Below are 27,259 nucleotides of genomic sequence, written 5' to 3'. Positions count from 1 at the left end.
TGTGTACAGTTTTACTTTCTTAAAAAAAATTATTCTGTGTGATTTATAAGCCTTTTAAGAAAGAGGGCATCAGCAATGTCCTCATATTTCACCACCATGTTATGTCAATACTGATTTGTTTTCTGATATGTCACAAAAACATGTAGACATACTTGTAGCAGTAGGCAACTATCTCTTCACACTACCATGAGTGTGCAGCATCTTCTAGGATGTGACGGCAGCCACAGGACAACGATGCCTGTGCGCTCACCACACACCAGCTATTGGTGGAGTGGAGAGACAGTGATACAGCCAATTTAGTCGATGGGGATGATTGGGAGGCCATGATCATAAGGGCCGATTGAGGGACTTTGGCCAGGACACCGGGGTTACACCCCTTCTCTTTACGAGAAGTCCCATGGGATTTTTAATGACCACAGAGAGTCAGAACCTCTGTTTAACATTTCAGTTAAATAAAGTTTGATAATCACCATAAACCATATTAAAGTGTCATGAATTATGAGAATTAATAATAAATAATTTGCCAGCTAACTATCAAATAACACTGCATAAACGTTGGCACCAATAGCCTAGTGGTTAAGTGCGCCGACATATAGCACCATGGTGCTCATGCCACGTTCGATTCCCGGCTCGAGGTCCTTATCCGACCCTTCCCCTCTGTCTGTTCCCAACTATTTCCTGTCCATTCTCTGCACTATTCTATCCATTAAAGGTTAAAAACCCCTAAAAAAAATAATAAAAAACACTACATATATAGTCGCGATGCTGATTATTACTCTCATTTAGCACTTGCAGAGACTTAATTTTCGGCCTTTTGTGCTTTGTGTAATCTGGCTCTTATGTGTGTTGCTCCTTTTTTTTTTGCTCTCTCAGCAGAAAAAGCCAGAGACTCCTTTAGAACCAACAAACCCCTTTCTGGAAGATGAGTCTGGAGAGGACAACGTATCAGAAAAGGATGACGATTTGGACAGAGTGAGGCCGCTTATCTGTATTTGTGCTTTTTCATGACTACATTTGTGCTCCTGCTGTCTTCTGATAGTAGTTTACACTGCATTTGGTACAATTCCAACATACAATTTGCATTTTATTCTAATGGCATTCGATTTGACTTTCATCTGAACTCTGGCCCGGATCAGCAGCGAATTCTCTCTAATTGACGTATTATCAAAACATTCAAGGCTCCTTTTTGTGATGTATTTTAATATAACAGCTTGACTTTGGCTCGGATCATTTATTTATTGCACTCTTCTTTCCTTTTATCTTCAAATTGGCAATGATGTTCTCGGTATCAGGTGTTGTAAGAATGAATCTGATGATTTGGGTTCCTCAAAAGTTCACTGTTATCAATGTGCTGTTTTGCAACCTAATTTCCTTCCACTTTCCCCGGCATGCTGGTGCCGCTGTAGTTCATGTCTTGGGTATTATCTTTATTAATGTTATTTTAATGGTCCGATTTAGACAGTTTGTGAACTATAAGTAACATTGCAACAACATGTCAATGACCAGTCTTTAAAGCGTTACGGATGGATTTACTAAACAGACAAATTAGTGTGAGAGCACAGTTAAAAAAAAAGCACTCGTGTGTGTGTGGAAAGTTTTGTGAGTGATGCACTGACAAAGTACAACTGAAAATAGTCGGACTCAAATCTTTGTTTTCATAATGGCAAAAAAAAATTTGTGCTTGTGCATGTTGTTGGTATATCTGCTTGATATCTGCTATTAGGTTAGCTTTAGGTGCTGTTTACGCTAGTGCATTCTTTCTTTTAAAATGTATGTTTTGTTACAGAGCTGCGAAAATGGAGTGTTTTGAAAATTCTCAAGACCCATATTTCCTAAACACAATAAAACGCCAGTGGTTTTAAATCAAAAATGTTATTTTAAAACAAAAATTTATTTGTGTGAATGGCACCTTTGGCCTTTCATATGGTATCAACAGTTATGTCAGTGATCCACTGAGATGCGTTGCCGTTTCAACTTGGTATTAACAATGGATCAAATGGATTTATGACACTTGTGTTAAGATGTCCTTCCCTCTTGTTTTTGCCACAATCTACATCATATTTGTGGGAGTGTTGTCCCTCTGGGATTGGACTGAAACATCTTAACACCAAGTGTAAACCAGGATGTTTGTGGGGTCTTAAGTCTTAAGTTTCAAGAACTAAATTTTAGTCCTAAATTCACTGAAATATGGTTTTGTAGGCTTTACATACTTTTAAATTAGTCTTAATTTTCCTTGGTCCGTGGTCCAAAAATAAAAAGGATTAACTCTATTTACCAATATGGTTTATTTATCTTCCTTACATCCTTACAATAACATTTCTTTAAAAGTTCTCTGTGTATTTATACATTAATGTACAGTATGTTGTGCATTTAGTTTATTATAATTTTTAAAACATTTATTTTTTTTAAAGAAAAGTTATGCTAATAAAAAACACATGTTTACTGTATAAATAGAGTTTGCTTGTTTTAACACATTATTTAAAATAAGTGGCTAAGAAATAATTGAATTTTAATTTTAATGAAGCAAATAAAATAAAAAATCAACTGGATGTTAACGTTTTCCCCTGTAAAAGTGATAAACAGGATTTCAACTTAACATTCTTTATTTATTTGTTTTGCCATTTTTCCTTTATTATGACAGCCTGGGGTGGGATTGAGAATAGTCTGCAAGTACGGACTCAAATTCGGTATGACTGCAGGACAGTTGTGCTATATGTCGACACACTGTCCACTACAATATTAGACATAACTTCTTAACTACACATTAGCTTGTGCTCTGTTTGCAACTAAAATTTAGTTTTTTCTTAACCAAATTACAAATAGATGACACTAAATACAATGTCAAATAAAAACTGCTTTTACTAATAAAAAACATCTTTTTACAACAAGGCCTTATCCTCTACTTATACTCGAGTCAGAGTAAGTTGAAATGTAGTTGCAAATCTACTTGAAATCAAATACATATCAAAAGAGGACCATCAAAATAATGTGTGACCTTTTTGTTAAGCTAAAACCAAGACAAACCTTTTTGAAATTAAAGTAACATTAGCCATTTTTATGTAGTATTAGTACAAAAATAACTTAAAAAATCATGTATTTTTCTGTTCACAGCCAAAGAAGCCCAAGGCTCCAGACAACCCTTTCCACGGCATTGTGTCCAAGTGTTTTGAGCCTCACCTCTACGTTTACATCGAGTCGCAGGATAAGTGAGTGAAATCTGCTGTAATGTTGTGCACAGCCATGTCAGATAATTCACACAGGAAGGAAGAAACTCTTTTATTTCAGGGTCATATAAGGACCCCCACCCCTCTCTCTCAGGCTTCCCCAATCTAGGCAGTTAAGTAAAAATGCTTTCCGTGTTAACTATTAACCACAAATGCAGGATACAACCTAAAAACAGATTTCTTTCATGTTCACAGTCTCTACCGCTCTTTCCGGCTTACCCTCTCTCTCACCCACAAGGCTTCCAAGAAAAGGGCTTGTTGTGGAGGCTTTTCTCTGGCCTATGAACACTCCACTGGCACTGCCTAAAGCAAAATGACCTTTCTGTTAACAATGGCTTGCATTATAGCAGTTCACACTGACCTGTCTGGCATGAGAGTGACCACATTCTTCTCTCGGGGTTCACATCTATCTGATTACTTAGTGCTGAGAGAGATGGCCTGTTTACTGACCTAGAATACAATGCTGTTTAAAGCAAGTTAAATACAGCATAAGCAGATATTTGTGCTAATAGCCATTTTTTATATTATGAAATGATATGATATGAAATAAAATTATATTATATTATATTATATTATATTATATTATATTGTATTGTATTGTATTGTATTGTATTATATTATATTATATTATATTATATTATATTATATTATATTATATTATATTATATTATATTATATTATATTATATTATATTATATTATATTATATTATATTATATTATATTATATTATATTTAAACATAAATGGATAAAAAATAATGATTGTGTACAGTAAAGACATTATGTAATATACATCGCAGTGGGGAATGATAGTTGGAGTTTTAAATAATAAAAAAAAAGTTTGAAAAAGTTTGACATTTAATTCTTTGGTTGTACACAGTTCAAATAATAGACCTATGTTGCTTCACCTTGTAACAGTGTGTTATTAGAAACACCTTACATTAATATAATATAATATTGGTGACATATAAACTAATAATAAAAGATTCAGCATTATATAATATAAAATAATATCATATCATATAATAAATGCTGAGAGCGGTGGCCTGTTTACTGAATTCCAATACAATGCTGTTCAAAGCAAGTTAAGTACAGCATAAGCAGATATTTGTGCTAATAGCTGTTTTTATTTTGAAAGAATTCCAATTATTACAAATATAAAACCAGTTGCTATTTTTTTTTATATATGTATGTTTTATATTTTACTTGTATTTTTTGACAAAACAGTGTCCAAATCAGAATGTTACCGAAGGTTCCAACTTAAATATTTAATTGTATGTTTATTATTTTGTTTTATATTGTTCATTGTATATTATTTTTTTTATTTTTCCAATACAAACCTTAAATTATATTTGTTCCCCTTGTGATGTTAGTTTGTTTCTCCTCAATCAGACACAAAGCATCCATTAAGTTGTTCCAACTTTTTCTTTTTTGGATTTATAGCTTTTCCATGCAAACAACAGGCTATACTCCTTTTCAAAAAAAAGTTAGACCTTGCAAATACATGCATATATTTTTTCCCCCAAAATTACATAGTATGTTTCCAATCATAAACAGATCATATCTCAGATTGGTGCCCCTTCAAAACAAAAAACGCTCAAACATTTATATAATTATGTGTGCATGCTTAGTTGATTTCACCAAACCCAAAGGTTCCATCAGAATGAATGGCCTACAAAAAAACCTTGCGAAAAATTACCTTTTAGTTTAGTGTTGGTAATCAATTCCAAATACATTCAAAACATCTCGAACAGAGATGCCCAAACTAGGGCCCGTGGGCCATGGTAATCTTTAACTTTGTCCGTCATCCCATCTGAGAAGAGAGGAAGAATGATAGGGATCCATTTGAGATTGTCAATTCAAATGAAATGTAATCCTTTGATTATTTTATTGTTAAAAGCCAGCTGAAAATAACTTTCAATTAAATGGTGTAAATTTATCAGATTTTGATTAATTTCAATGATTGATGATGATTGATGTTTGGTATTGGCCCTTCATACAAAAAAGTTTGGGCACCCCTGATCTAGAACTTTCTGGTACATTTTATCTTTAATAATAAAATAAACGATTACAAATATACACATTTATTAAATTAAGATGCAAAAATATACACGATTGTATTTGGTTACGTATTCATCATCACATATTTTAGAAGCATAAAATGTGAACATTTTAGCAGTTTTCATATGGGCTCAATTTAAATTCTTTCACTTTTGTTCTCTGTCTTAGAAATCTTGGAGAGCTGATTGACCGTTTTGTTGCTGACTTCCGGGCGCAGGGTCCCCCTAAATCAGGTACAGATGAGGGTGGTGCTGTGCTGCCCAGCTGTGCTGATCTCTTTGTGTACTACAAGAAGTGTATGGTGCAGTGCTCTCAACTGAGCACCGGAGAACCCATGATTGCTCTGACCACCATCTTCCAGAAGTATCTGCGCGAGTACGCCTGGAAGATCCTCTCCGGAAACCTACCCAAGTGAGTCCAGCAAACTAACTTTTTTTTGTCTTTTCTATTTGTTATGGGTTATTTTGATTTTCGTTTTGGTATTTACTGGAAAAAAGGCAAAGTTTTGATTACATCTTGACCATCAGCAATGCCAAGCTAACAGTGTTAGAACTGGGAGCCATCTTAATTTAACGAGTCACATGATGATTAAGTAGAGCACATGATCAAACCAGACCAAGCAAAAATCAATAAAATTAAAAAGTTTAAAGTAAAAAAAAAAAGATTTTTTAATATAATATAATATAATATAATATAATATAATATAATATAATATAATATAATATAATTTAATGTAATGTAATGTAATGTAATGTAATATAATATAATATAATATAAGGGCCATGCGGTGGCACAGTAGACAGTGCTGTCGCCTCACAGCAAGAAAGTTGCTGGTTTGGCTGGGTCAGTTGGCATTTTTGTGTGAGTTTGCTTGTTCTCCCCGCGTTCGCGTGGGTTTCCTCCAGGTGCTCTGGTTTCCCCCACAAGTCCAAAGACATGCGGTATAGGTGAATTGGGTTGGTGAAGTTGTCCGTAGTGTATGTGTGTGAATGAGTGTGTATGGTTGTTTTGTGATGGGTTGTGGCTGGAAGGGCATCTGACCACAGATTAATAAAGGGACTAAGCCGAAAATAAAATGAATATAATATAATATAATATAATATAATATGATATGATATGATATGATATGATATGATTATGATATAATGTAATGTAATGAAATGAAATGAAATGAAATATAATGTAATGTAACGTAATGTAATGTTATGTAATATAATAGAATATAATACAATATAATATGATATGATATGATATGATGTAATGTAATTTAATGTAATGTAATGTAATGTTTTGTAATATAATGTAATATAATATAATATAATGTAATGTAATGTAATGTAATGAAATATATAATATAATATATTATAATATAATGTAATATAATGTAATATAATGTAATATAATGTAATATAATATAATATAATATAATGTAATCTAATGTAATGAAATATATAATATAATATAATATAATATAATATAATATAATATAATATAATATAATATAATGTAATGTAATGAAATATAATATAATGTAATGTAATGTAATATAATGTAATATAATATAATATAATATAATGTAATCTAATGTAATGAAATATATAATATAATATAATATAATATAATATAATGTAATGTAATGAAATATAATATAATGTAATGTAATGTAATGTAATATAATATAATAAAATGTAATGAAATACAATATAATGTAATATAATATTTAATACTGGTGCCATAGAAGCTAATAGTAAAAGAGTCAGCATTATAATATAAAATATATAAAATAAAATAATATAATAATGAAACATAAATGAATAAAAAATAATGATTGTGTTCTATAAAGACACTCGGTAACATATATTATAGAATAATGGTTGGAGATAAGTTTAAAAAAAAACTTTGACATTTAATCCCTTCAGATAGGCTTTGGCAAGATATTGTTGATCTCATGGACATGAAATAAGATAAGATGACGAACAAGTGATGGTCTCGCTGATTTTGAATGTTTTGATTTTGATCCTCCCAGTCGCTGAGGCTTTTATTCATGGTGTTAATGCAGTGGTGATGCCGCAGAGCAGAGCGAGTGCTTGTTTCTGTGTGGTCGCGTTTGTGGGGTTTCTTCAAAAGAAGAAAAATCCCCACCCGCCTGCCTTGTGTGGTTTACCCCGTATTGTCTTTGGGAGTTTCAAAAAGGATCTTTGTTTTGGAGAAGCTGCCTTGTGGTTTCCATGCAGTCTTTCTTGTGTTTCTTTCAGTGGGGAGGGCCGCAGGCTTGACTTGGGCTGCTTTGGTAACCATATTTGTTCGTGTTTGCATGCAGGACCAGCACCAATAGTGGTGGTCTGACCATCAGCAGCCTGTTGAAGGAAAAAGAGGGATCAGAAGTAGCCAAGTTCACCGTGGAAGAGCTGTGTCTGATTTGTAGTATCCTCAGCACGGCTGAATACTGTCTGGCTACCACACTACAGGTCAGCCAGCACACAACCAGTTGAAGTCTTGTTAGCCCTCCTGAATTGTTAGCCCCCCTGTTTATTTTCCCCCCAATTTCTGTTTAATGGAAAATAAGATTTTTTATACACATTTCTAAACATAAAAACTTTAATAACAAATTTCTAAAAACTTCTTTTATCATTGCAATGATGACAGTACATAATAAGTTACTACATATTTTTAGGATACTGGTATTAAGCTTGAAGTACAATTTAAAGGCTTAACTAGGTTAATTTGTAATTTTTTAGTGAATTAGTTAATCAATTTATTTTTTAAATAAATTTTTATTGACCATTTTAGTGCTAAAACATTAGTAATAAAGTAATAACTGTTATACGTCATTTGAATCCTGACCTGAAAGATTGTAATAATAATAACAACAACAATAATAATAATAATAGTTTTTTTTTTTTTAGTTTAAACTTTATTGTCCGTTCTGCTTGACACAGAAAGGAAATTTTTCTTCAACACTGGATTTAGGACAACAATTACAAACATACAACAACGACACAATAACACTTATCAACACAACAACATAAGTTAAAAGTTTAAAAACCAGATTAGCCCCATACACAATACTGCAAATCATACTTGGTAACCACCTCATTCACTACAAACATTGATCCGGTTTAGAACAACAACTGCCATTGGGATAAATGACTTTTTATAGGCATTTCTTCGTGCTTTAGGAATTCTAAACCTGCGTCCTGATGGTAGCAATTTAAATGCTGAGTGAAGGGGATGTGTATTATCTTTAAAATTCACAACTGCTCTTTTTTCCATAAAAGAGTCAAATAAAATCTGCAATGAATGCTGTTTGTGACCAGTTATCTTATTTGCCTAATTTATAATTTGCGCTAATTTCTTTTTCTGTTTAAGTGTTGTGTTACCAAACCATGAAACAATATTATATGTGAGAACACTCTCTATAAGTGATCTATATGCCAAGTTTAAAGTCTGTGTACTAACATTAAAACTTCTCAGTTTGCAGAGGAGATAGAGGCGCTGACTTGCTTTCTTATAAACCGCCTCTACATTACTATTAAAATTCAATTTATTGTCAATAATTGTGCCTAAATACTTGAAATTTGAAACCTGCTCTACTATTTGTCCGTTTATGGTGACTGGTTTAAAGAGTCCAGTATCTACTCTTCTTGTTTAACTCCCCAGACATAACTCTTTTGTTTTCCCAATATTTAGGTGTAATGAACTTTTGCTAATAATGAATAAATAAATACAATTAAATTGTAATAAAATAAACAAATAATAATAATAAAATAATGACATAAAATACAAAATTATATTACAAAAAGGCATATTACATTTCTTTTGTCCTGACTGACTCTAACAGACAAGTTTTAGTCTTAGAAACTTAGAGGTTTCTAGAGAACCAAAGAAAGGGTCGCAGGTCTGATAAAATAGAAAAGGTTTGTTATTCATAGCTGTGGAGGAAGCCTCAAGGGATTATGTTGCAGACTGCAAGCAGCCATTGATTTAAACTGGGCTTGATTTAAAGCAAGCCTTTGCTCCCAATCGAAATGTACATTTAAAGATGGCATTAAGCTGCAGTCTAATCAAGTCCCAGAAATGCTGTTTAAGAGGACAACTCCGCATACAATGATAGAAAGATCCAATGTCCGATTTACATTTGACACACAGCTCAGACAGACCTGGATTCATTTTATGTCTTACCTCAGGCGTAATAAAGTCTGTGTAAAATTTTTAATTGCCTTTTCCAAACAGAATTTGAGGCTTCAACAGTAAGGCTACGTTCACACTGCAAGGCCTAGTGCTTAAATCTGATTTTTTTGCATGGCTGTTTACACTACTCTTATAAATGTGGCCAATATCAGATTTGCAGTGTGAACAGATCCTGTTCCTAAACTGACCCACATGCGCAAAAGTACACTTACGGAGAGCACAAAATGTCTAATTATGCACATAATGTGAATACTGTATGAAGTACATTGTCAGATCATGCTTATATAATTATTACACTTTTCACAGACAACCGTGGTGCATGGTGACAACCAACTGTAAAGGGTTGTTCTGTTACTACTTATGTGTATTTCGGCATTTTAAACCTAAAATAAGTCTCTTGTGATTAAAAACACTGATCACTTGTGATTTATGACAACCGCGGTGCGTGGCGCTCTGACCACCGGTGTGTAGTGAACTCATCAAGGGTTAATGAGCAGCTGTAGACTGAACTGTGAAGGCAGAGTTGGTTTATGTCTGTTTGCAGTTATTTAATTTTACTTGATTATAAACAGCAAACACGTCCAGAAGGGGGGTTTGGGTGCTCAAGCACCTGCCCTTTTTTCTCACAAAGAGAAAGTTTCCGCTCCCTTTCACGAATCCCCCACTACTACACCCACGACACTCTTCGACTTCGTGATCAACCCGTGCCTCAATCGTTAACCAGATTAGTTAACAAGCAACAGTTTGGCCTTCAAAATCTTTTTCAACATGAACAACCGACTATCTGTGGTACAGTAGTTGTCCTGTGTGTCATTCTACTATACGGCTGAGGAATAGATGGTGTTTGCAGGACAGAATGATGACGCATGTTGCTCAAAGATTATGTAAAAATCACATGAAATCCTACATAACCATTCACACTGCTGTCGCATTGCAAAACATCAGATCTGTGTCTGATTTAAGACTAGATATGAAAGTGGCACAAAATTTAAGTGTAGAGATCAGATTCCATGCAGTTTGGGCTGTTCACACTGTCATTACTTGAGTCACATGAGAAGGAAAAAATCAGATTCGGGCCACATTTGCCTGCAGTGTGAACATAGCCTAAAGAGGGTTGCTACATAAATCCAGACAGGAGTCATTATCAATTACACTACCCAGATCAGCTTCCCATTTACACTTAAGTGAGTCACGGTTATTAGTTTTAATATTACAAAGTGTATTATAAACATGCCGCGTTAAATATTCGACCTATCAATGGCCAGAAGTGATTTAACTGGGGAAATACCAAATCCTCCTGGGTAATCTCTATATTTTGTCAAAATAAAATTTCGAACCTGTAGATAATTTTAAAAGTCCACATTAGGAATCCTAAACTTGTTCTTAATTTGTTGGAATGTGAGAATCGTATCATCCTAAATAACATCACCCACTACTCTAGTACATTCATCACTTCATCGTCTTCCAGCCCAGCTCTAAGGCCTGGTGGGAAATCGGGATGGGTTATTAGTGGGAAACCGTTCTTATAACCTTCATGTTTTCTAATTTGTTGGCATATGTCTAGGCGAGTCATTTCATTTGTTCTGTGGACAATCGGAAAAAAAAATTGCTTAAAAGGGCTAATAATATTGACCTTAAAATGGCTTAAAAAATTAAAAGCTGCTTTCATTCTAGCCAAAATGAAACCAATAAGACTTTTTTTGCTGAAGAAAAAATATTCTAGTAAATACTGTGAAAAATTCCTTGCTCTGTTAAACATCATTTAGGAAATATTTGAAAAAGAAAAAAAAAATCACAGGGGGCTAATAATTTTAGTACACATAATAAATATATGTGTATATATATATGTATATGTGTCATAGATGTATGAGTTTTTCAATGATGCTGATGTTCTGTATGGTGTCCACAGCTGGAGGAGAAGCTCAAGGAGAAGGTGGACAAGTCTTTAATGGAGAGAATCAACCTTTCTGGGGAGATGGACACATTTAGCACGTAAATAACCAGTCACACTGACTTGACCTTCAACGCTGAACAACTAATGTGTTTGTTTAGTAAGGAGATGAATTACTTCCCCATGAATCTCTCTATTTGGCAGGGTTATTTCAAACAGTATTCAGCTCTTGGTTCAGGATCTGGATGCTGCATGTGATCCAGCCCTCACTGCTATGAGCAAGGTACCTTACTGTTATCGGTTATGAGATGATATTTATTTTTTCCTTCATTTGTCATATTAGTTGATTTCTCATATTTTTCCCATTGACTGTAATTATGATTGCTTTTATAGCTTTAATGCTTTGTGTAATTCTACATGTAGTTTTTAACATCTCAAAGTGTTTTTTTTTTATATTAAATATTACATATTTAAATATTTCATGACAAAGTATTATCTAAAACTGTGTACAGTTTTAATATCAGCCATTTGTTGGTCATCAGTCATTTATGCTATCAGCTAGCATTTAAATACAGTGCTCAGCATATAGGAGTACACCCCATTTTAAAAATGCATATATATTTTCCATTTCTCAGTGAATATGAGTAATATATAATGGTGCATTTGATCAAAACATATTTATTAAACAGATATATTTATTAAAATAATATTCGTTACAGAACATCTTGAGAAATGGAAAGATAATACATTTAAATTCATGCAAAATATTTACATAAAATACATTAAAAAAAACTACAACATTTCAACAAAATTTTTCATATTTTTTGTTTCTCTTGATTTTTGCTATTTTTGAAAATGTTATTTAATATTTTAACATATAGATTTGGACTTCTAATTTTTGATCCATAATTGTAAGTTATTTTGTTAGATTAGCTCCAGATTTGGCTTCAGTACTGAATAAACTTATGTAAATGCACAAATATAATATTGTATCTCTACCTATAGAAAAAATTCATTTAAATGTGAGATTTGTGGGGGGTGTACTTCTATATGCTGAGCACCATAAATAGGTTATCCCCTATTTTTTTGTTAGGAAGAATTGTTTATTTAGTATCATTTATTTTATACTATTGGCATTAAAAAGTTTATGATTTTAATATAAGCCCTATATTTGGCCATTATTAACCATAACATGAAAATAGTTTAACTTTTAAATCTGATTTTGCCGGAACTTAAATATAGGTTCATGTCAGCTGTTTTTGATTGTTAAAGATCACTGTTATTTTTGTATTCATTACAATTTGCAATATTATAATATATTCTGATCTACATGTTTTATAGTGTTATGCTGTTATTATTATTAGTATTTGGCTTTCATTTTTTAATTTTGTTTCGTGATTTTTCTCTTTTGAGTAAAAACATTTTTTAATGTTTCTATTTCTTCATTGTTATTCCTGCTACAAATAAAACAAATAAAATCTCATTTGTTGACTTTAGGAAATGCATTAACTAATATAAAGTTGATAAGTTGATATTTAGCCACACCATATTGGTGTTTCATAACATCTAGTTTTTATGAGGTGGGTTGTTAGCCCAACGCTCAACCTCCAACCTGGAGGACCAGGACATACACTCATATATTACGGACAATTTAGCTTACCTAATTAACCTACAGCACATGTCTTTGGACTGTGGGCGAATCAGAGCACACGGAGGAAATCTACAAGAACACAGGGAGAACAAGCAAACTCCACACAGAAATGCCAGCCGGAGCTCTTTGTCAAAATACTTTTGTTAGTTGCTTGTTTACATTAGTTCTTGGTGCATTAACTAATGATTATTTGATTATAACAATGTATTAGTGCCGGTTATTATGGTCACTTATGTAATTATAACAATTACATTGACCAATGAACCCTTATCACAAAGTTGTATTGTAATAGTAAATTTAATACTTAGTTACCAAGGTAACATTTCTATTATTATTATTTTTGATTCCTGGGTAATTCAGGTTTATTTTGATATTTTAAATTTTAATTAAGAACAATAACAACACCCTTTCAGAGTGCATTTTAGATAATTTATGTAAACCATGAAGTTAAATTTGTGTGTTTGTACAGATGCCGTGGCAGAGCGTGGAACATGTGGGTGACCAAAGCCCATATGTGACCTCTGTAATCATGCACATCAAACAGAACGTGCCCATCATCAGAGACAACCTGGCCTCCACCCGCAAATACTTCACCCAGTTCTGCATTAAATTCACCAAGTCAGTACTGCAGCTGCTCATTCATCATTGCAACAAGACTCTTTCATAACACAGTGGTTACTAAATTCACACTGACTCTTTTACTTTTATCCCAAGCTCCTTCATTCCAAAGTTCATCAATCACCTCTTCAGGTGTAAGCCAATCAGTATGGTTGGAGCCGAGCAGGTGGGTGGAGTTTCAGATACTGTGTTTAGTTTTTAAGTTCAAAACAAAAATGCTTATTTTCTTTCTCCTGTATAGCTACTCCTAGACACTCATTCGCTGAAGACGGTTCTTCTAGACCTCCCTTCTATTGGCTCTCAGGTGGTCCGAAAAGCTCCTGCCAGCTACACCAAAATAGTGGTGAAAGGAATGACTCGGGCTGAGATGATTCTCAAGGTGGGAACCCTGCACGCATTTGTAGACCTTAAAAAATTTGAGAAACAAGCCCCCCTGAGGAGAAGCTCAATACAGGAAGGTCTTTAATGATCAGCTGCTCATAAAGCTCTGCATGGTGCAGCGCTCAGTTGGAGTTATTTACTAAGCTGAGCATGTCTGCTTTAATGAGTTCTCTCAGAGAGACAGGAAGTGCTCACATACCTTGGCTTTCCCACAGTTTAATATTCCTCGTTCATAAAGCTCAACTCATATTTACATGTAGATTAAAAACAGACATGGGGTTGTCATCTTTTCCGGTGCCTTCTTAAAATGTGGTCAGTGTGCCAGTCCCCGTTGCTGGCTGCTAGATCTCTGCAACTCCCCCGTGGTCACCCTCTGAAACTAAGCAGGGCTGCACCCGGTCAGTCCCTGGATGGGAGACCACATGGGAAAGCTAGCTTGCTGCCGGAAGTGGTGTTAGTGAGGCCCGCAGGAGGCACACAACCTGTGGTCTGTGTGAGTCCTAACGCCCCAGTATAGTGAAGGGGACTCTTTACTGCTCAGTGAGCGCCGTCTTTTGGATGAGACGTTAATCTGAGGTCCTGACTCTCTGTGGTCATGAAAAATCCCAGGATGTCCTTCGAAAAAGAATTGGGGTTTAACCCCGGCATCCTGGCCAAAATTTGCCCACTGGCCTCTGTCCTTCATGCTCTGTTAACCATCCCCATATCATAATTGCCTTCATCACTCTGTCTCCTCTTTACCAGTCAGCTGGTGTGCAGTGTGCGTTCTGGCGCAAAATGGCTGCCGTCGTGTCATCCAGGTGGATGCTGCTCACTGGTGGTGGATGAGGAGATTCCCCCCAAAAATGTGTAAAGTGCTTTAAGTGTCCAGAAAAACGCTATATTAATGTAAGGAATTATTATTAATTATTATTATAAAATTTCAAAAGAAAAAAAATCCATTTATTATTGGATGAATTTGTGAGAACACAATTTTGACGTGGTTGAAATAAATATCTTGCTTGAGATTTCTCTCATCAACAGAAAAGCTGTTCGGATTGAAAGGGATTGCTTTTTATACATCTCAACACTACTATAATGGGCCTTTTTGTGTTCAAAATTTAGCTGAAATTTCACAAGAGTGACCGCACCTTTACATGGAAATCGATTTAATCAGACTATAATGACATTGAGATAATCAATCTGTGATAATGAAAGCTGTTTACACTTGCTTTACAGAGCCGTAGTTCACCGAGTAGTAAATGCTGCATGTGAAATTACCACATATAATAACATGTTTTAGTCCACTCACTTCATAAATTCAGTCAAAAAAGAAATCCTTATATAAATCCTATACTTCATAGTCATGTGATTATTAGTCACGCTAAATAAATAGCTTTGTTTCCATCTACCTATCTTCATGCACATTTTGGATCAATAACATAAAAAGATGCGCATAAAATTTGAAAATGTGCCTAAAAACAACATAACCATGAAAATACTTTTACCAAATAAATGCCTAAAATATGCGCATTAAAAATGTAATGTTATTTTGTTAAAAGAGATCATGTGATGATAAAAATAGGTGCCATGTACAGCCTTAATGGACAAATCAGCAGTGCCGACCTCATTGTAAAACATCTGAAAAGTTATTTTGGTTGTTCAATGCCTTAAGCAAAGTCTGTCATTACAGGGGTTTAGTATTACTACCTAAAGAATTGTGTTGAACTTCTGCGCTTCCAAAGAGCGTCTCATGCCTTCAGACGCCACCACGCATTCATTGTGTCGGCATTGTCTTCTGAGGGGCAAGTCATTTAGTATTAAAATGTGTTACGTTTGACAGATCGCACTATTATGGCTTTCCTTTTTTTTCATTCCCTTAAAACCTGTTATTAACACATTTTAAAATCTGTTTTAATCACTTTTATTATTTGTTTTTATTTTATTATACTTTTATTCCTGTTTAAGTAAAGCACTTCGAATTACCACCATGTATGAAATGTGCTATATTAATAAACTTGCCTAAAAAAAGACAAGTTTGTTTTATAATATCCTCCGGTTTATCAGGAAGTGACGATTTTGTTCTCCTTTGACTCACTGGATGGAAATGCTGCATTATTCACAAATCTTTAATGTGATTATTCCAGTTTTGTGCATAATTTTAATTTGCATCTTTGGATGGAAACATAGCTATTTCCTGGGTTGTTCCTTTGTGGGTGTTCCTGCACAAGAGTGCCCTTTGGCCTTCAGCAATATTTTACTGCTGATCACACAACTGTGCTTTACTGACAAGTTGTCCATGACAAATACTCAGCATTTGCATAAATTCAACTTTTAAGGGAAACATAGCTAATAAAAACATTTAACTTCTGTTTATAATGCAGAAAATATTTCCTTCTGTAAACATGGGTATTTTCTGGGTTGTTTCTTTGTGGGTGTTTGGTGTTCCTGCACAAGAGTGTCCTTTGGCCATCAGAGATTTTTACTACTGATCACACAACTGTGCATCACTAATTAGATGTTATATTTCAGTTTCCAGAGCGGCATGATTCCTACCCATTTGTATGCTTTAGTTTTCATAATTGATCCTCGAGTCCTGATGAATTTAGAATGTTAGAATATGTGTACAAAAAAGGCAAAAGTACACAGTTGAAGTTGGAAAATTATTAGCCCTCTTGTGATTTTTTTTTTTCTTCTTTTTTCAAATGTTTCCTAAATTATGTTTAAGTATTGCCTAAATTTTTTGTTTTGGAGAAAGTCTTGTTTGCTTTATTTAGGCCAGAATAAAAGCAGTTTTTAATTTTTCAAAGAACATTTTAAGGTCAAAATTATTAGCCCCCTTTAAGCAATATTTTTTTTATTGTCTACAGAACAAAAAACTGTTATGCAATGATTTGCCTAATTAACCCGACTTGCCTAACTAAACCTTTGAATTGCACTTTAAGCTGAACACTAGTATCTTAAAAAAAATCCAGTAAAATATTATGTACTATCATCATAGTAAAGATAAAAGAAATCTTTTATTAGAAATTAGTTATCAAAACTGTGATGTTTAGAAATGCGTTGGAAAAAATCTTCTTTACGTTAAACATAAATTAGGAAAAAATATACAGGGGGCTAATAATTCAGGAGGACTAATAATTCTGACCTCACCGGTACATGTAGTCAGATGTTGTGGTTGTACGAGTAGAGGATGGCGTGTGCCTCAGTTAATCCTTCTGCCCTGATCTCCACATCCACCCTCTTCTCAATGACCCCTGTCTCCAGCCCTACACATGCTCCACACGCTTTTATTGGGCTCTCCGGGGCCTTCCTGCTCCTGGTCTTTTAACTGCCTGGAATTCAACTTTAATCCATCTAATGTTCATTCTGGGTTTAGCTCTAATTGTACAAGGTCATGCAGAGATTATCTACTAAAACCAAAAACACACGGGCCACACTTTTAAGGTCTTAAGGCAAAAGTATTTTAAAAAAATTTTTCATGTCTACATAAGGATGTACATTGAGCATACCTGAAATTTAATTAAACAATATATGATAATATATGAGTCTTGTTGTCGATCTCAGTTGTATATGCAACAAAAAATAACTTTACTTCTAGTTGATCATTTGTAAGTGTCAGAAGGTAGATTTTTGCGATGAATCATGTTGAACTGCATCCCAATTATCACAAATACATGAGCCTACACATCAAAGTTCCTGAAAGCAAAGAAGGTCAAGGTGCTCCAGGATTGGCCAGCCCAGTCACCAGAAATAAACATTATTGAGCATGTCTGGGGTAAGATAAAGGAGGAGGCATTGAAGAGGAATCCAAAAATCTTGAACTCTGGGAGTCCTTCTAGAGCGCTTTCTTTGTCATTTCATATGACTTTATTAATAAGTTATTTGAGTCACTGTTGAGACATTTAAGTCACAAGACTTTTGTCTTATCAAAAGTCAGACCTTACTGTTCTAATTAAATAATTAAAAATCAAGACATGATCATATTTTATTTAGGTAAAATAGGCGTAATCTAGAGGCCTTTGCCTTTCATATTAGCCACTTCAGATAACAAATGATCAACTAGAAATTATGTTCCAAAAACTTGGATAGGCGACAAGATACTTGTCAGGTAGTGTACAGTTAAATGATTAGTCCTCCTGTGAAATTTCAACAAGTAATGTTAAACAGATTTTATAAACCGAGTTAAGCTTTTAAAATGCACTTTATGTTGAACACTAGTCTCTTAAAATTAACTCTAAGCATAGGATGTACTATTGTCAAGGGAAAGACGTGAAGAAATGACAAGTGATTTATTAAAACCTCCTGTGAAATTTTCATTCTAATCATTTTAATGCTAATTTTGACTTCAATTTTACCTGCAAACACCCATCATTATAATTGTTGGATTGAAATTTAGCAAGAGGAAAAAAAACATTGGTTAATGCAAACAAGTCATCTCACTGAATCACTTTTGATGACCACTGCACCATTTGAATGTCTGCACATGAAACTAAAAGAAACCCAGCCTTGATCTTAACTTGCATACGGTGGGTCTTTAAAATCTGGTTGGCATTTAACGATTGGCTTTGTTGGGCCCCAGGTGCCTCTCAGGTAATTACTTCCATCTTCATCAGCATATTTTGCTCTGTGGTTCTTGGAAGAGCCGTTCATTCTTCAATATGTTCCTCAGCATCAAGGGCCTCCACTGCTACGCATTTATTCTTGCTCTTCATGACACAACAGCACAATCATCTGCCTCCTCAGTCTGGCTTTGTCATTGCTCTTTCTTAATCGCTGTTGAATTGAACGAGTGAAGCTCGACACCCGTTCAGCAGTTTATGGCTGAAATAGGAGCTTCATTGCTGGTGGTGGCTTGGCTGTCCACATGACGCTCATTACAGGGTAAACGTGGAGAGTAATCTGTTAAAGATGTCTTCAGTTTTTCTCTCTTTCCTTGGCCGGGGACGAGTTCCTGCCCATCCTCGGGCCTAAACCTCAGAGAGATGTGAAGCCGAAAGAGGAAGAGTGAGCCAAGCGTGCTGCTGCCTGTGAGACGTGGCTGTTTTCCACACTCTTCTCCTTTTTCTTCTTTTTTTTAAATGCCGTTCTCACCACTAAACCCCCCATTGTGGCTCTTTTTTGGAAATGAACGGAAAGGCAGACTTTCTCTCCCCCCACCTCACGTTTTCTCTATTCTTTCCTTCTCATTTACGAGGTAACTACAACAAGCCTCTTCAAGGCTTTTCCTTGGCCTGCCTCCATGACGCTCGCGAAGTAAATCTCTCTGGGGAAAGGAAGGAACGTTCAGAATTCAAGACGTTCTGTGTCACGCTTTGTTTTGACCCTTATCTTCATTTCCTGGTTTCAGGTGCTGAGAGTCAAAAGAAAAGAAGGAATAATGGGCATTGTAGAAAGGGAAATGTTGCACGGGAAGATGATTAAGATACTTTCCCCCCTAGTTGTGTCTGTCAGCCATGTGTTCGTCTGCTCTGTTACAAATCTAAATAGTCGCAAGATAGCCAATTTTTTTTTTTTTTCTAATCCTCCCACACGAATTGCAAGAATCAGATTTGCAGTGCAGGCCTGTACCCCATTTAACCTTCTTTTACTGCTCTATTTAGACTCCCATTATACCCTACAAAAAATTACCGGTGAGGCTAATTCAACTCCATTCAAGCGTAGAGTAATTACGCTGGTAAAAGAGCGTCTTAAATACACTCTTCAAGTTTTTTTTGCTCTTTGTTTAGCTCTTTATCTTTCAGCTCCGCGTATTATTATGTTGCCTCTTGCTCGTCGAGTAGGTCTCATGTGGAAATGTTTTTTTGGTGAGAGTTTGGGGAGTACGGCTGTAATTTAGCTCACTTGTTTGTCTTCACCTCTCAGGTGGTCATGGCCCCTCACGAGCCATCTGTGGTGTTTGTGGACAACTACATTAAACTGCTTGCCGACAGCAATCCTGAAACCTTCCAGAAGATTCTAGATATGAAGGTAAGTAAGGCTGCGCTTCATCTGTTTCATGAGATCTGTAGAACAGAGTAGCCACAGAACCACAATTTTAATACAATCTTTACAGATCATTAAAATGTGTTTTTATATATATATATATATATATATATATATATATATATGTCATTCAAATATTCTGAATCATTTTAAATGGTTAGTTCACCCCAAACTTTTAAAAAAAAATTTTAATTAATTACACACCCTCGCGGTTTTAATCCACCAAGACCTCAAGTCATTTCCAGAACACAAATTAAGATGTTTTAGATGAAATCTGACAGCTCCCTTTATTTATTTTTCCAGCACTTGTACAATGTAGATTGTGTCAAAGCAGCTTAACATAGAAGATCATAGTAGATTTACAGTGTGTCAATCCAGTTTTCAGAGTTGAAGTTCAGTTTAGTTCAGTTCAGTGTGGTTTAATTTTCACTGCTGAATGTCCAAACACCAAAGAGCAAACTCATCGATGCTCAGTTTTATAAACTTTACACCTCTCTCCCCTCCTAACCTGCAGGGTCTGAAACGAAGTGAGCAGAGCACCATGCTGGAGCTCTTCAGACAGCGGCTGCCGACTCCACCGTCAGGACCGGATGGAGGCCCATCACTGTCCTTCAGCGCACCCACTCCAGAACAAGAGTCCTCCCGCATCCGCAAACTAGAGAAGCTCATCAAAAAGAGGATTCAATAACTCAGTTCATTAATGTGAGCACTTTTATTAGTGCACACTAATCTCCATTATCAGCATGGCCTGAAAACATGTCGCCACTCCAGTTTTATCCTGCTGAAAATGGAGTGTAAATACTACTGCTGTGTCCTCTGTATGTATTTATGTTCTTTTACAAATCATGGTTTTGAGGCTTTCATGACTTGCTTTACTATAAGCCTTATGATTCAAGTCCTTTCCTGAACCTCAACACATTACTGGCATGAATGAGTCATTTTGCCATCACCCCCCTTTTTTTCTTGCTCCACTTTACAACACTAATACCCACAGTGTCATTTACTTTGCACATTTTTCTGATTTATGCAATGGGCAATGTGGCCTAGAAAAGTAACCTGCTGCTATTCTGGCACAAAATGTTCTGGCTTGGGATTTCCAACATCAAAATGATTTAAAGCCAAAGTTTTTCTAATTGTCCCCTCACTATAACAGTAAACGGCTGTGTGGAGCTTGGGCCTGTTGGGTAGCATATTTCAGACACTCCAAAACAAAGGAGCTTGAGATGTCCTGCTGAAACGACAAACCAGTTGTTTTGGCTTTTAAAATGTTTTCCCAGGTTGAGGCGAAAAGAAAGAAACACTCACACTGTAGATGTTTTGTTCCTGCAGGAGTTGTAAGGAAGAAATATCCACCCCTCATGCTTCCCACGATAGAGATATTTTCTTTGCGAACAATAACTGAAGTTCATGGGAGATTATCGGAACGCAGAAATATTAGTGTTCATGCTGCGGATCTATAATTTGCATTTGCGTCATCTGCTGTTCACTTGTGTAAAGAAGTATTTGTTTGTGTTCATCGTTTTGACATAACTTATTTTATAGTCCTTTTTCACAGGTCATTAAATGAACCGTGGAATGGATTTACTGTAATTTGGATCATTTAATCTATTATCGCACTCTTCTTTAGGATGGTTTCTTCTCTGTATATGGCTTTGGACTTGTTAAAAGAGCTCAACCGCAGTGCATATCAAAGCTAGATTTGTGCAATGAATGTATGATTTAAGTGCTGGAGTGGCTACTGTGATGTATGTGAGTTTATTGCAATATTGTTTGCAATGATTTCTGCTCTGGTTTATACTGTTGACGGCTTCTAATCAAAACATTCCTGCCTTCTGTGAATATGACGACAGCTTTTTAAGAATAACTGCTGAGATACATTCTGCTCAGTAAAAATCTGTTGACTATGGGCTTTGACCAACTTGTTTTTGTCATTTTATATGGATTGGTGGATGGATGGATGCATGAATGGCTGAAGGCTAAATTGATGGTGGATGGACAGACAATCAAACAGATGGATGGGTGGATGGAGGAATGAATAGATGGATGATATAATGACCAACAAATTAGCAAATGAATAGATAGATAGACAGGGATGGATGGAATGATGGATGAATGGCTGATTGATACATGTATAGAATAATGGTGAATAAACCAAAGAATGAAGGAAGAAGGTGAATGGATGGATGGATAGATGGATGAAAGAATTGTGAATAAACCAAAGGATGAAGGAAGAACATTAATAAATGGATGGATGGAAGAATGGTGAATGAATCAAAGGATAATGGAAGAATATGGATGGATGGATAGAAGAATGCTGAATAAACAAAAAGGATGAAGATAGAACGTAAAAACTAATAGAGATGGACGGATGGATGATAGAAGAATGGTGAATAAAGCAAAAAATGAAGAACATGAATAAACATATATAGTGGTGGCTGTAAGAGTTAACGGAATTGAGGTTTTATTTTTTTTCTCGTCATCGATGTGTTCTATTTACCGTGTTTCAGGCTTTAGGTGCAGTTGGCGTGTGTCTAGAGGGAGGGTCTCCTGGTTCTCTAATTGTCACTCCAATCAGCAGTCGGAATCAGTTTTAAAGGCGTCTCCTTCTCGCGGGCGCTTGTAAAACAATGAGCGTCTTTGAGTGCGGACTGCTTTGAATGCAGGCAGGCTGACAAGAGGATAAACTCGCGTCCCCTTCCTTCCCTGGCGATGAGAGGATGATGACCCCCTGACTGAAAGCGTCGGGGAACTTTCCATTCTGCTCACACGTCTTACCAAGCCATTTGAACTTGGCAACAACAAACACATTCGCAGCTTCTTCTGATCTGCGATTCAAAGTCTCGGAGTAACGGGAGCGCTGAGCCAGAGCCACGAGACGGATTACCGACGATCGTTCACGGCATCTCACAGCTGGTTTACTTTACACAAGCCGCTCGGATCACTGGTTAGACCGGGTTTCCAGCGGGATTGAAAGGGGAGAGACTATTCTACACGTAATTCAATTTGACTGCATTAAGAGAGCTTGTAGACCCTGCTTGAGCAAGTGTTGAGCAACTTTAAAAGCAATGGTGGGAAGACTGAACTTGCGGAATGTGTCTGACGACGATCCGCTGGATATGAACTTCAAAGCTGACCGGCCGCTGGACAGTCCGGACTCCGGTCTGCCCCCTAGTCCGAGCCCGAGCGTCTGGTTACTGCAGGGCGCAGGGGCTGGAACCCTGGTTACCGAGGACGAGAGCAGAGGGACAGCTACGGTACGAATGCTTTATTCATACTATGTAGCCTATACAAAAACTATAGTTATAAACATAAACAACCCTAGTAACATTAAAAATATTAAATGTCATTGTATTTATACGCTTATTTGTTCAGAATTTTATTTCAATTGTGATGCTGAGTGAAATAGATGCTAATATTTAGGCTATTTATTGGATATTTAAGTAATAAATACCGATTTAAAAATGATAAGGGCAAACCTTGTGTATATATATATATATATATATATATATATATATATATATATATATATATATATATATATATATATATATATATATATATAAAATAAAGAAAGCACATAAATAAATAGAGAAAAATAGCCTTATATTTAGTTCATATTAGCTGTTTTTAAATAAGTTTGTTTTTAATAACAGATAATCACTTTTATCAAACCTAGGCTACTTTTGTAATTGTATATATTTAAAATTGATTTTGTGCATGCATTAATTTTAGTTATTTTTATTTTATTATTATTTATTTTATTTTTATATAATCATTTTATATGACTATTTAGGTTAAATAATTTGGGATTTTCTATACCTTTAGTTCAGTTTCATGCACTGATTATATACATGTTTAAATAGTGCATAAAACTTAATTAAACCAAAACAATAATAACAAATCTAATTCATGTGTGTGTGAATATGTTTATTTATAATTTTTTGATCATTGTATATATATTTTTTATTTTTTGTTTATGCATTTTTTATTTGTTTATTTATATTTTTTGTTTATTTATTTATTTTTGTTTATTATTTGTTTATTTATCTGCTTAATTTTTGTTTGTTTGTTTATTTATTTGTTTGTTTTTGTTTATTTATTTTTTGTTTTTGTTTATTGTTTTGTGGTGTTTGTTTGCATTATTTATTTTATTTATTTTTAATTAATATAGTTTGTTTACTGAATCTGTTTGTTCATTAGAATCTATTGTAAATATAAACTCATCACTCTAGTCACATATTTTGCTTGACTCAAGTCAATATTAAACCAAAACCACATGCTAATTTATTCATTACAGGTTCCTAATAATAGGCACTTGCATGCATTGTCCTATGGAGAAGGAATTGAACTTGACTCTCTACCACTAAAAGAAATAAGGTGAGTTTATTTATTTATTTTTTACTTTGTAACTGCATCGGACGATTTTTGGGATTTGGCCAATTTGCTCCAGGCAGGTGCAGTTCAGATGCAGCATTAACTTGTTACATGTGTTGTTACAGATACACGTCGTCTGTGCGTTATGATTCAGATCGGCACTTCATCCAGGACGTGACCCTGCAGCCCAGGGGTTTGGGTCTGGAGATGTGCAGTCAGACAGTGCTGGCTCTTCCTCAGAGCACGTGGAGACATTATAAGACCCAGCTGGAGTTCGGGCCCCGTCAGCGGGTGCAGCGCTATCAGAGCACCACCATAGTCTATCCCAAACACACCCGGACCTTCTACACCACCCAGCTCAATTATGACGGGCACAAGCTGACCAAGCGCTTCTTCTCTGCGGTAGAGCTGCAGGCTTCTGATTGCAGGGCTGCTTTTTGAAACACACACACACAGGGGCATCTGTGCCTGACATTACACCCATATGTACCAATTATAAACCACCGCCTGCATTCACCGAGTCCCAAGAGGGGAAAAAAAGGGAAACTCTGACTGAAATTGTTGCCAGTTGGAAAGGGCTTGACAGACGGGTTAGTTTTAGTGAGTTTGTTTTAGACTGGAGGAGAGTAAGCAACGGTGTCTGCTTAAAGGGATGGTTCACACACAAAAATGTAAGTCCTCATTATTTATTCATGTTTTAAACCAGAGTTTCTTTCTAAAGTTGATCATAAAGACAGATATTTAGAAGTATGTTGGAAAGCAGCAGCCATTGACATTCATCGTGCTTTTAGCTTCTTTTAATGTTAGTGTGGCTACTATACTATTAATCTTAGTGCAAAATATCGTGTTTTGTGTTCAACAGAATAAAGACATTCATAAAGGTTTAGAACCAACTGAGTGTGAGTAAATGATCATTTTTGGGTGAACTATCCCTTTAAGAGCAGTATTTAGAGACTTGAATGGTTTTCTCCATCAGCTCTCGGTGATGGTGTGCAACAATGGTTTTTAATTGTATGTAGAAATGTGGTTGATTTAGTGAGATTCAGGTTTCAGAGATCTGATAGTGAACGGTCATGGTTTTAAAGGCTTAGATTTGATGGTTCTCTAGAAAGCGTAGTTGGCCATAGAGAAATACTGGATGTACAAACTGATTTGCCCTGCCATAAAATAGGTGCCTTTTAGGATTAAGTTACAAAGTTGAAGCTTCTATACATATCATGTTCACATGTATTTAACGGGTTCAGATCTCACTGAGGGAAAAGTTCATTAGGTCTTTGAGAATGTTTTTTTTTTTTTTTTTAAGAACCAGAGTATTTTAGGGTGTTTTTGCACAAGGGGTATGTCATATATTTAGGCCGAAGCTTTAACTTCATCAGAAACTAACCTGTTCTGCATATTTTACTACTGTAATCACACTTGTGCCGTTATCCATCTTCTTCTTGACTCCACAGCTCTCTTTTGTCTTAAGTCAATTTCAGTATTGTCACTTATGAAGGAAGACATTAGAAGTGGGATCACCATAGAAATGAATTGATGCTGCAGACTGAAGCATCTGTGGACCAGTTTTTGAAGTAAATTATAATGTAAATAACAGCTCTTCAGTTTAAAAATGTTTTATCTATTTATTTTATAATCTTTTTTAATTCTTTTTAATTCTGTGCACAGTTATTGACTGAGTGAGTGACTCAAATGTGCTGGTTTTAAAGCCTGTTTTAATTCTTTTAACTGATTCTTTTATCGTGTATGATGAGGTGGATATTGACTTAAAATGAAATAATAAATTCATTTTTTTAAAAGTTACATATGTGCATTTTTCTTAGTGATGGGTGGATTACTTGCAAACTTGTAGTCTCTGATTACAAATGACTTTTTAGTCAGTTTTATTGGACTGGATATATTTGTAATAATGGAGCTGAAGTTGGTGGGGCAAAGAGTATCCAAATCAAATACATTTATAGCAGTTAGTAATCTAGATAATTCATTTATAAGTAACATTTTTATCATTTGGATTACTTTTAGATTACTTCTAGTCTAACTCATTTGTTTTAAGTCAAAGGTTGAAAGTCCCTGCATAATTTGTTATTTTATTTTGTCAAATTGGCCTTTTCCATCCATAAGTAGAAGCATGGAAGACATAGCATGGTCATTACTTGTAAATATTCAATTAAACTGTATGTAGCTGTAAGATATTTTGTATTGTTTTTAAATGATAAAAGAGACTTGGGAAGAATATTTTTAATAGGCTAATTTACTGGCACAGTGTAAATAATATCCATAAAAAGTACGTAATCAGATTATAGGAATACAAAAATGTACGTAATTACGTAATCTAGTAACCTTAGTCAGTTACTTTGGATTTTTGTTGTGGTTTTAGCATCATGCTACTAAACAAAACCAAACTACAACTTGTGAATAAGATCTTTTCATTGTCTGTTCTCGAGTGCCCTCTAGAGGAGTGAGTCAGTATTACAGGAGCGTTTTTAGGTTTCATAAACAAAAGAAGACTTTACTGGTTGTTGCTAGATACCAAATTCTTCAAAAGACCTTCTCGAGTGGCCTGATAGCGCTTCCTTCTGTTGGTTTTATAAAGCTCGATCCTCTTTTCCTCTTTCACAGGGTCTGACAGCTCCGCTGCCCACCTCAGGCTCTCCTGAGACTCACTCATCATGGATGTCTTTGGCCTTTTCTTCATCCTTCTTCTTGTTCTCATTCTTTCCTTGGACTGCACAGAGATGCTCAGGTGTTCATCTGCTGTTTTACACTGAAGTGTCATACCTGAGAATGGACATTATATTTCATTATAGATCATTTGTTAATGTAAAATTAGGCTTTTATAAAGATACCCGCCTCTATCGTTGGAGTTTAGCTGATCCATGTAACTTTGTTTGACCTCGTTGAAGAGTTA

At 35.2% G+C, this 27,259-nt stretch overlaps 2 protein-coding genes across 3 annotated transcripts in view; both read left to right on the top strand.

Moving 5' to 3' along the window:
- The window catches only part of vps53 (VPS53 subunit of GARP complex), a 53,180-nt gene extending 31,286 nt beyond the window's left edge, over nucleotides 1-21,894 (top strand). Inside the window, exons 12-22 of one of the 2 annotated variants that reach the window (XM_005157580.6) lie at nucleotides 874-972; nucleotides 3,112-3,206; nucleotides 5,453-5,695; nucleotides 7,605-7,752; nucleotides 11,385-11,467; nucleotides 11,571-11,649; nucleotides 13,487-13,635; nucleotides 13,732-13,801; nucleotides 13,877-14,014; nucleotides 19,861-19,965; nucleotides 20,495-21,894. In XM_005157580.6, coding sequence (XP_005157637.2) covers nucleotides 874-972; nucleotides 3,112-3,206; nucleotides 5,453-5,695; nucleotides 7,605-7,752; nucleotides 11,385-11,467; nucleotides 11,571-11,649; nucleotides 13,487-13,635; nucleotides 13,732-13,801; nucleotides 13,877-14,014; nucleotides 19,861-19,965; nucleotides 20,495-20,668 — 1,383 coding nt within the window. In that variant the 3' untranslated portion in view covers nucleotides 20,669-21,894. 2 annotated transcript variants of the gene reach the window in all.
- A 705-nt stretch (nucleotides 21,895-22,599) lies between these two features.
- Nucleotides 22,600-26,154, top strand: rflnb (refilin B). The gene is given in 3 exon segments (NM_001386285.1): nucleotides 22,600-23,234; nucleotides 24,278-24,357; nucleotides 24,480-26,154. Coding segments are annotated over 3 exon segments (585 nt in total). The 5' UTR covers nucleotides 22,600-23,045; the 3' UTR covers nucleotides 24,796-26,154.
- The last annotated feature ends 1,105 nt before the right edge of the window (nucleotides 26,155-27,259 follow it).

Source organism: Danio rerio, chromosome 15, assembly GCF_049306965.1.
Source record: "Danio rerio strain Tuebingen ecotype United States chromosome 15, GRCz12tu, whole genome shotgun sequence".
Taxonomy (NCBI): Eukaryota; Metazoa; Chordata; class Actinopteri; order Cypriniformes; family Danionidae; genus Danio; species Danio rerio.
Note: the sequence above shows the minus strand (reverse complement) of the source record. Positions and strands in the feature narration are given on the sequence as shown.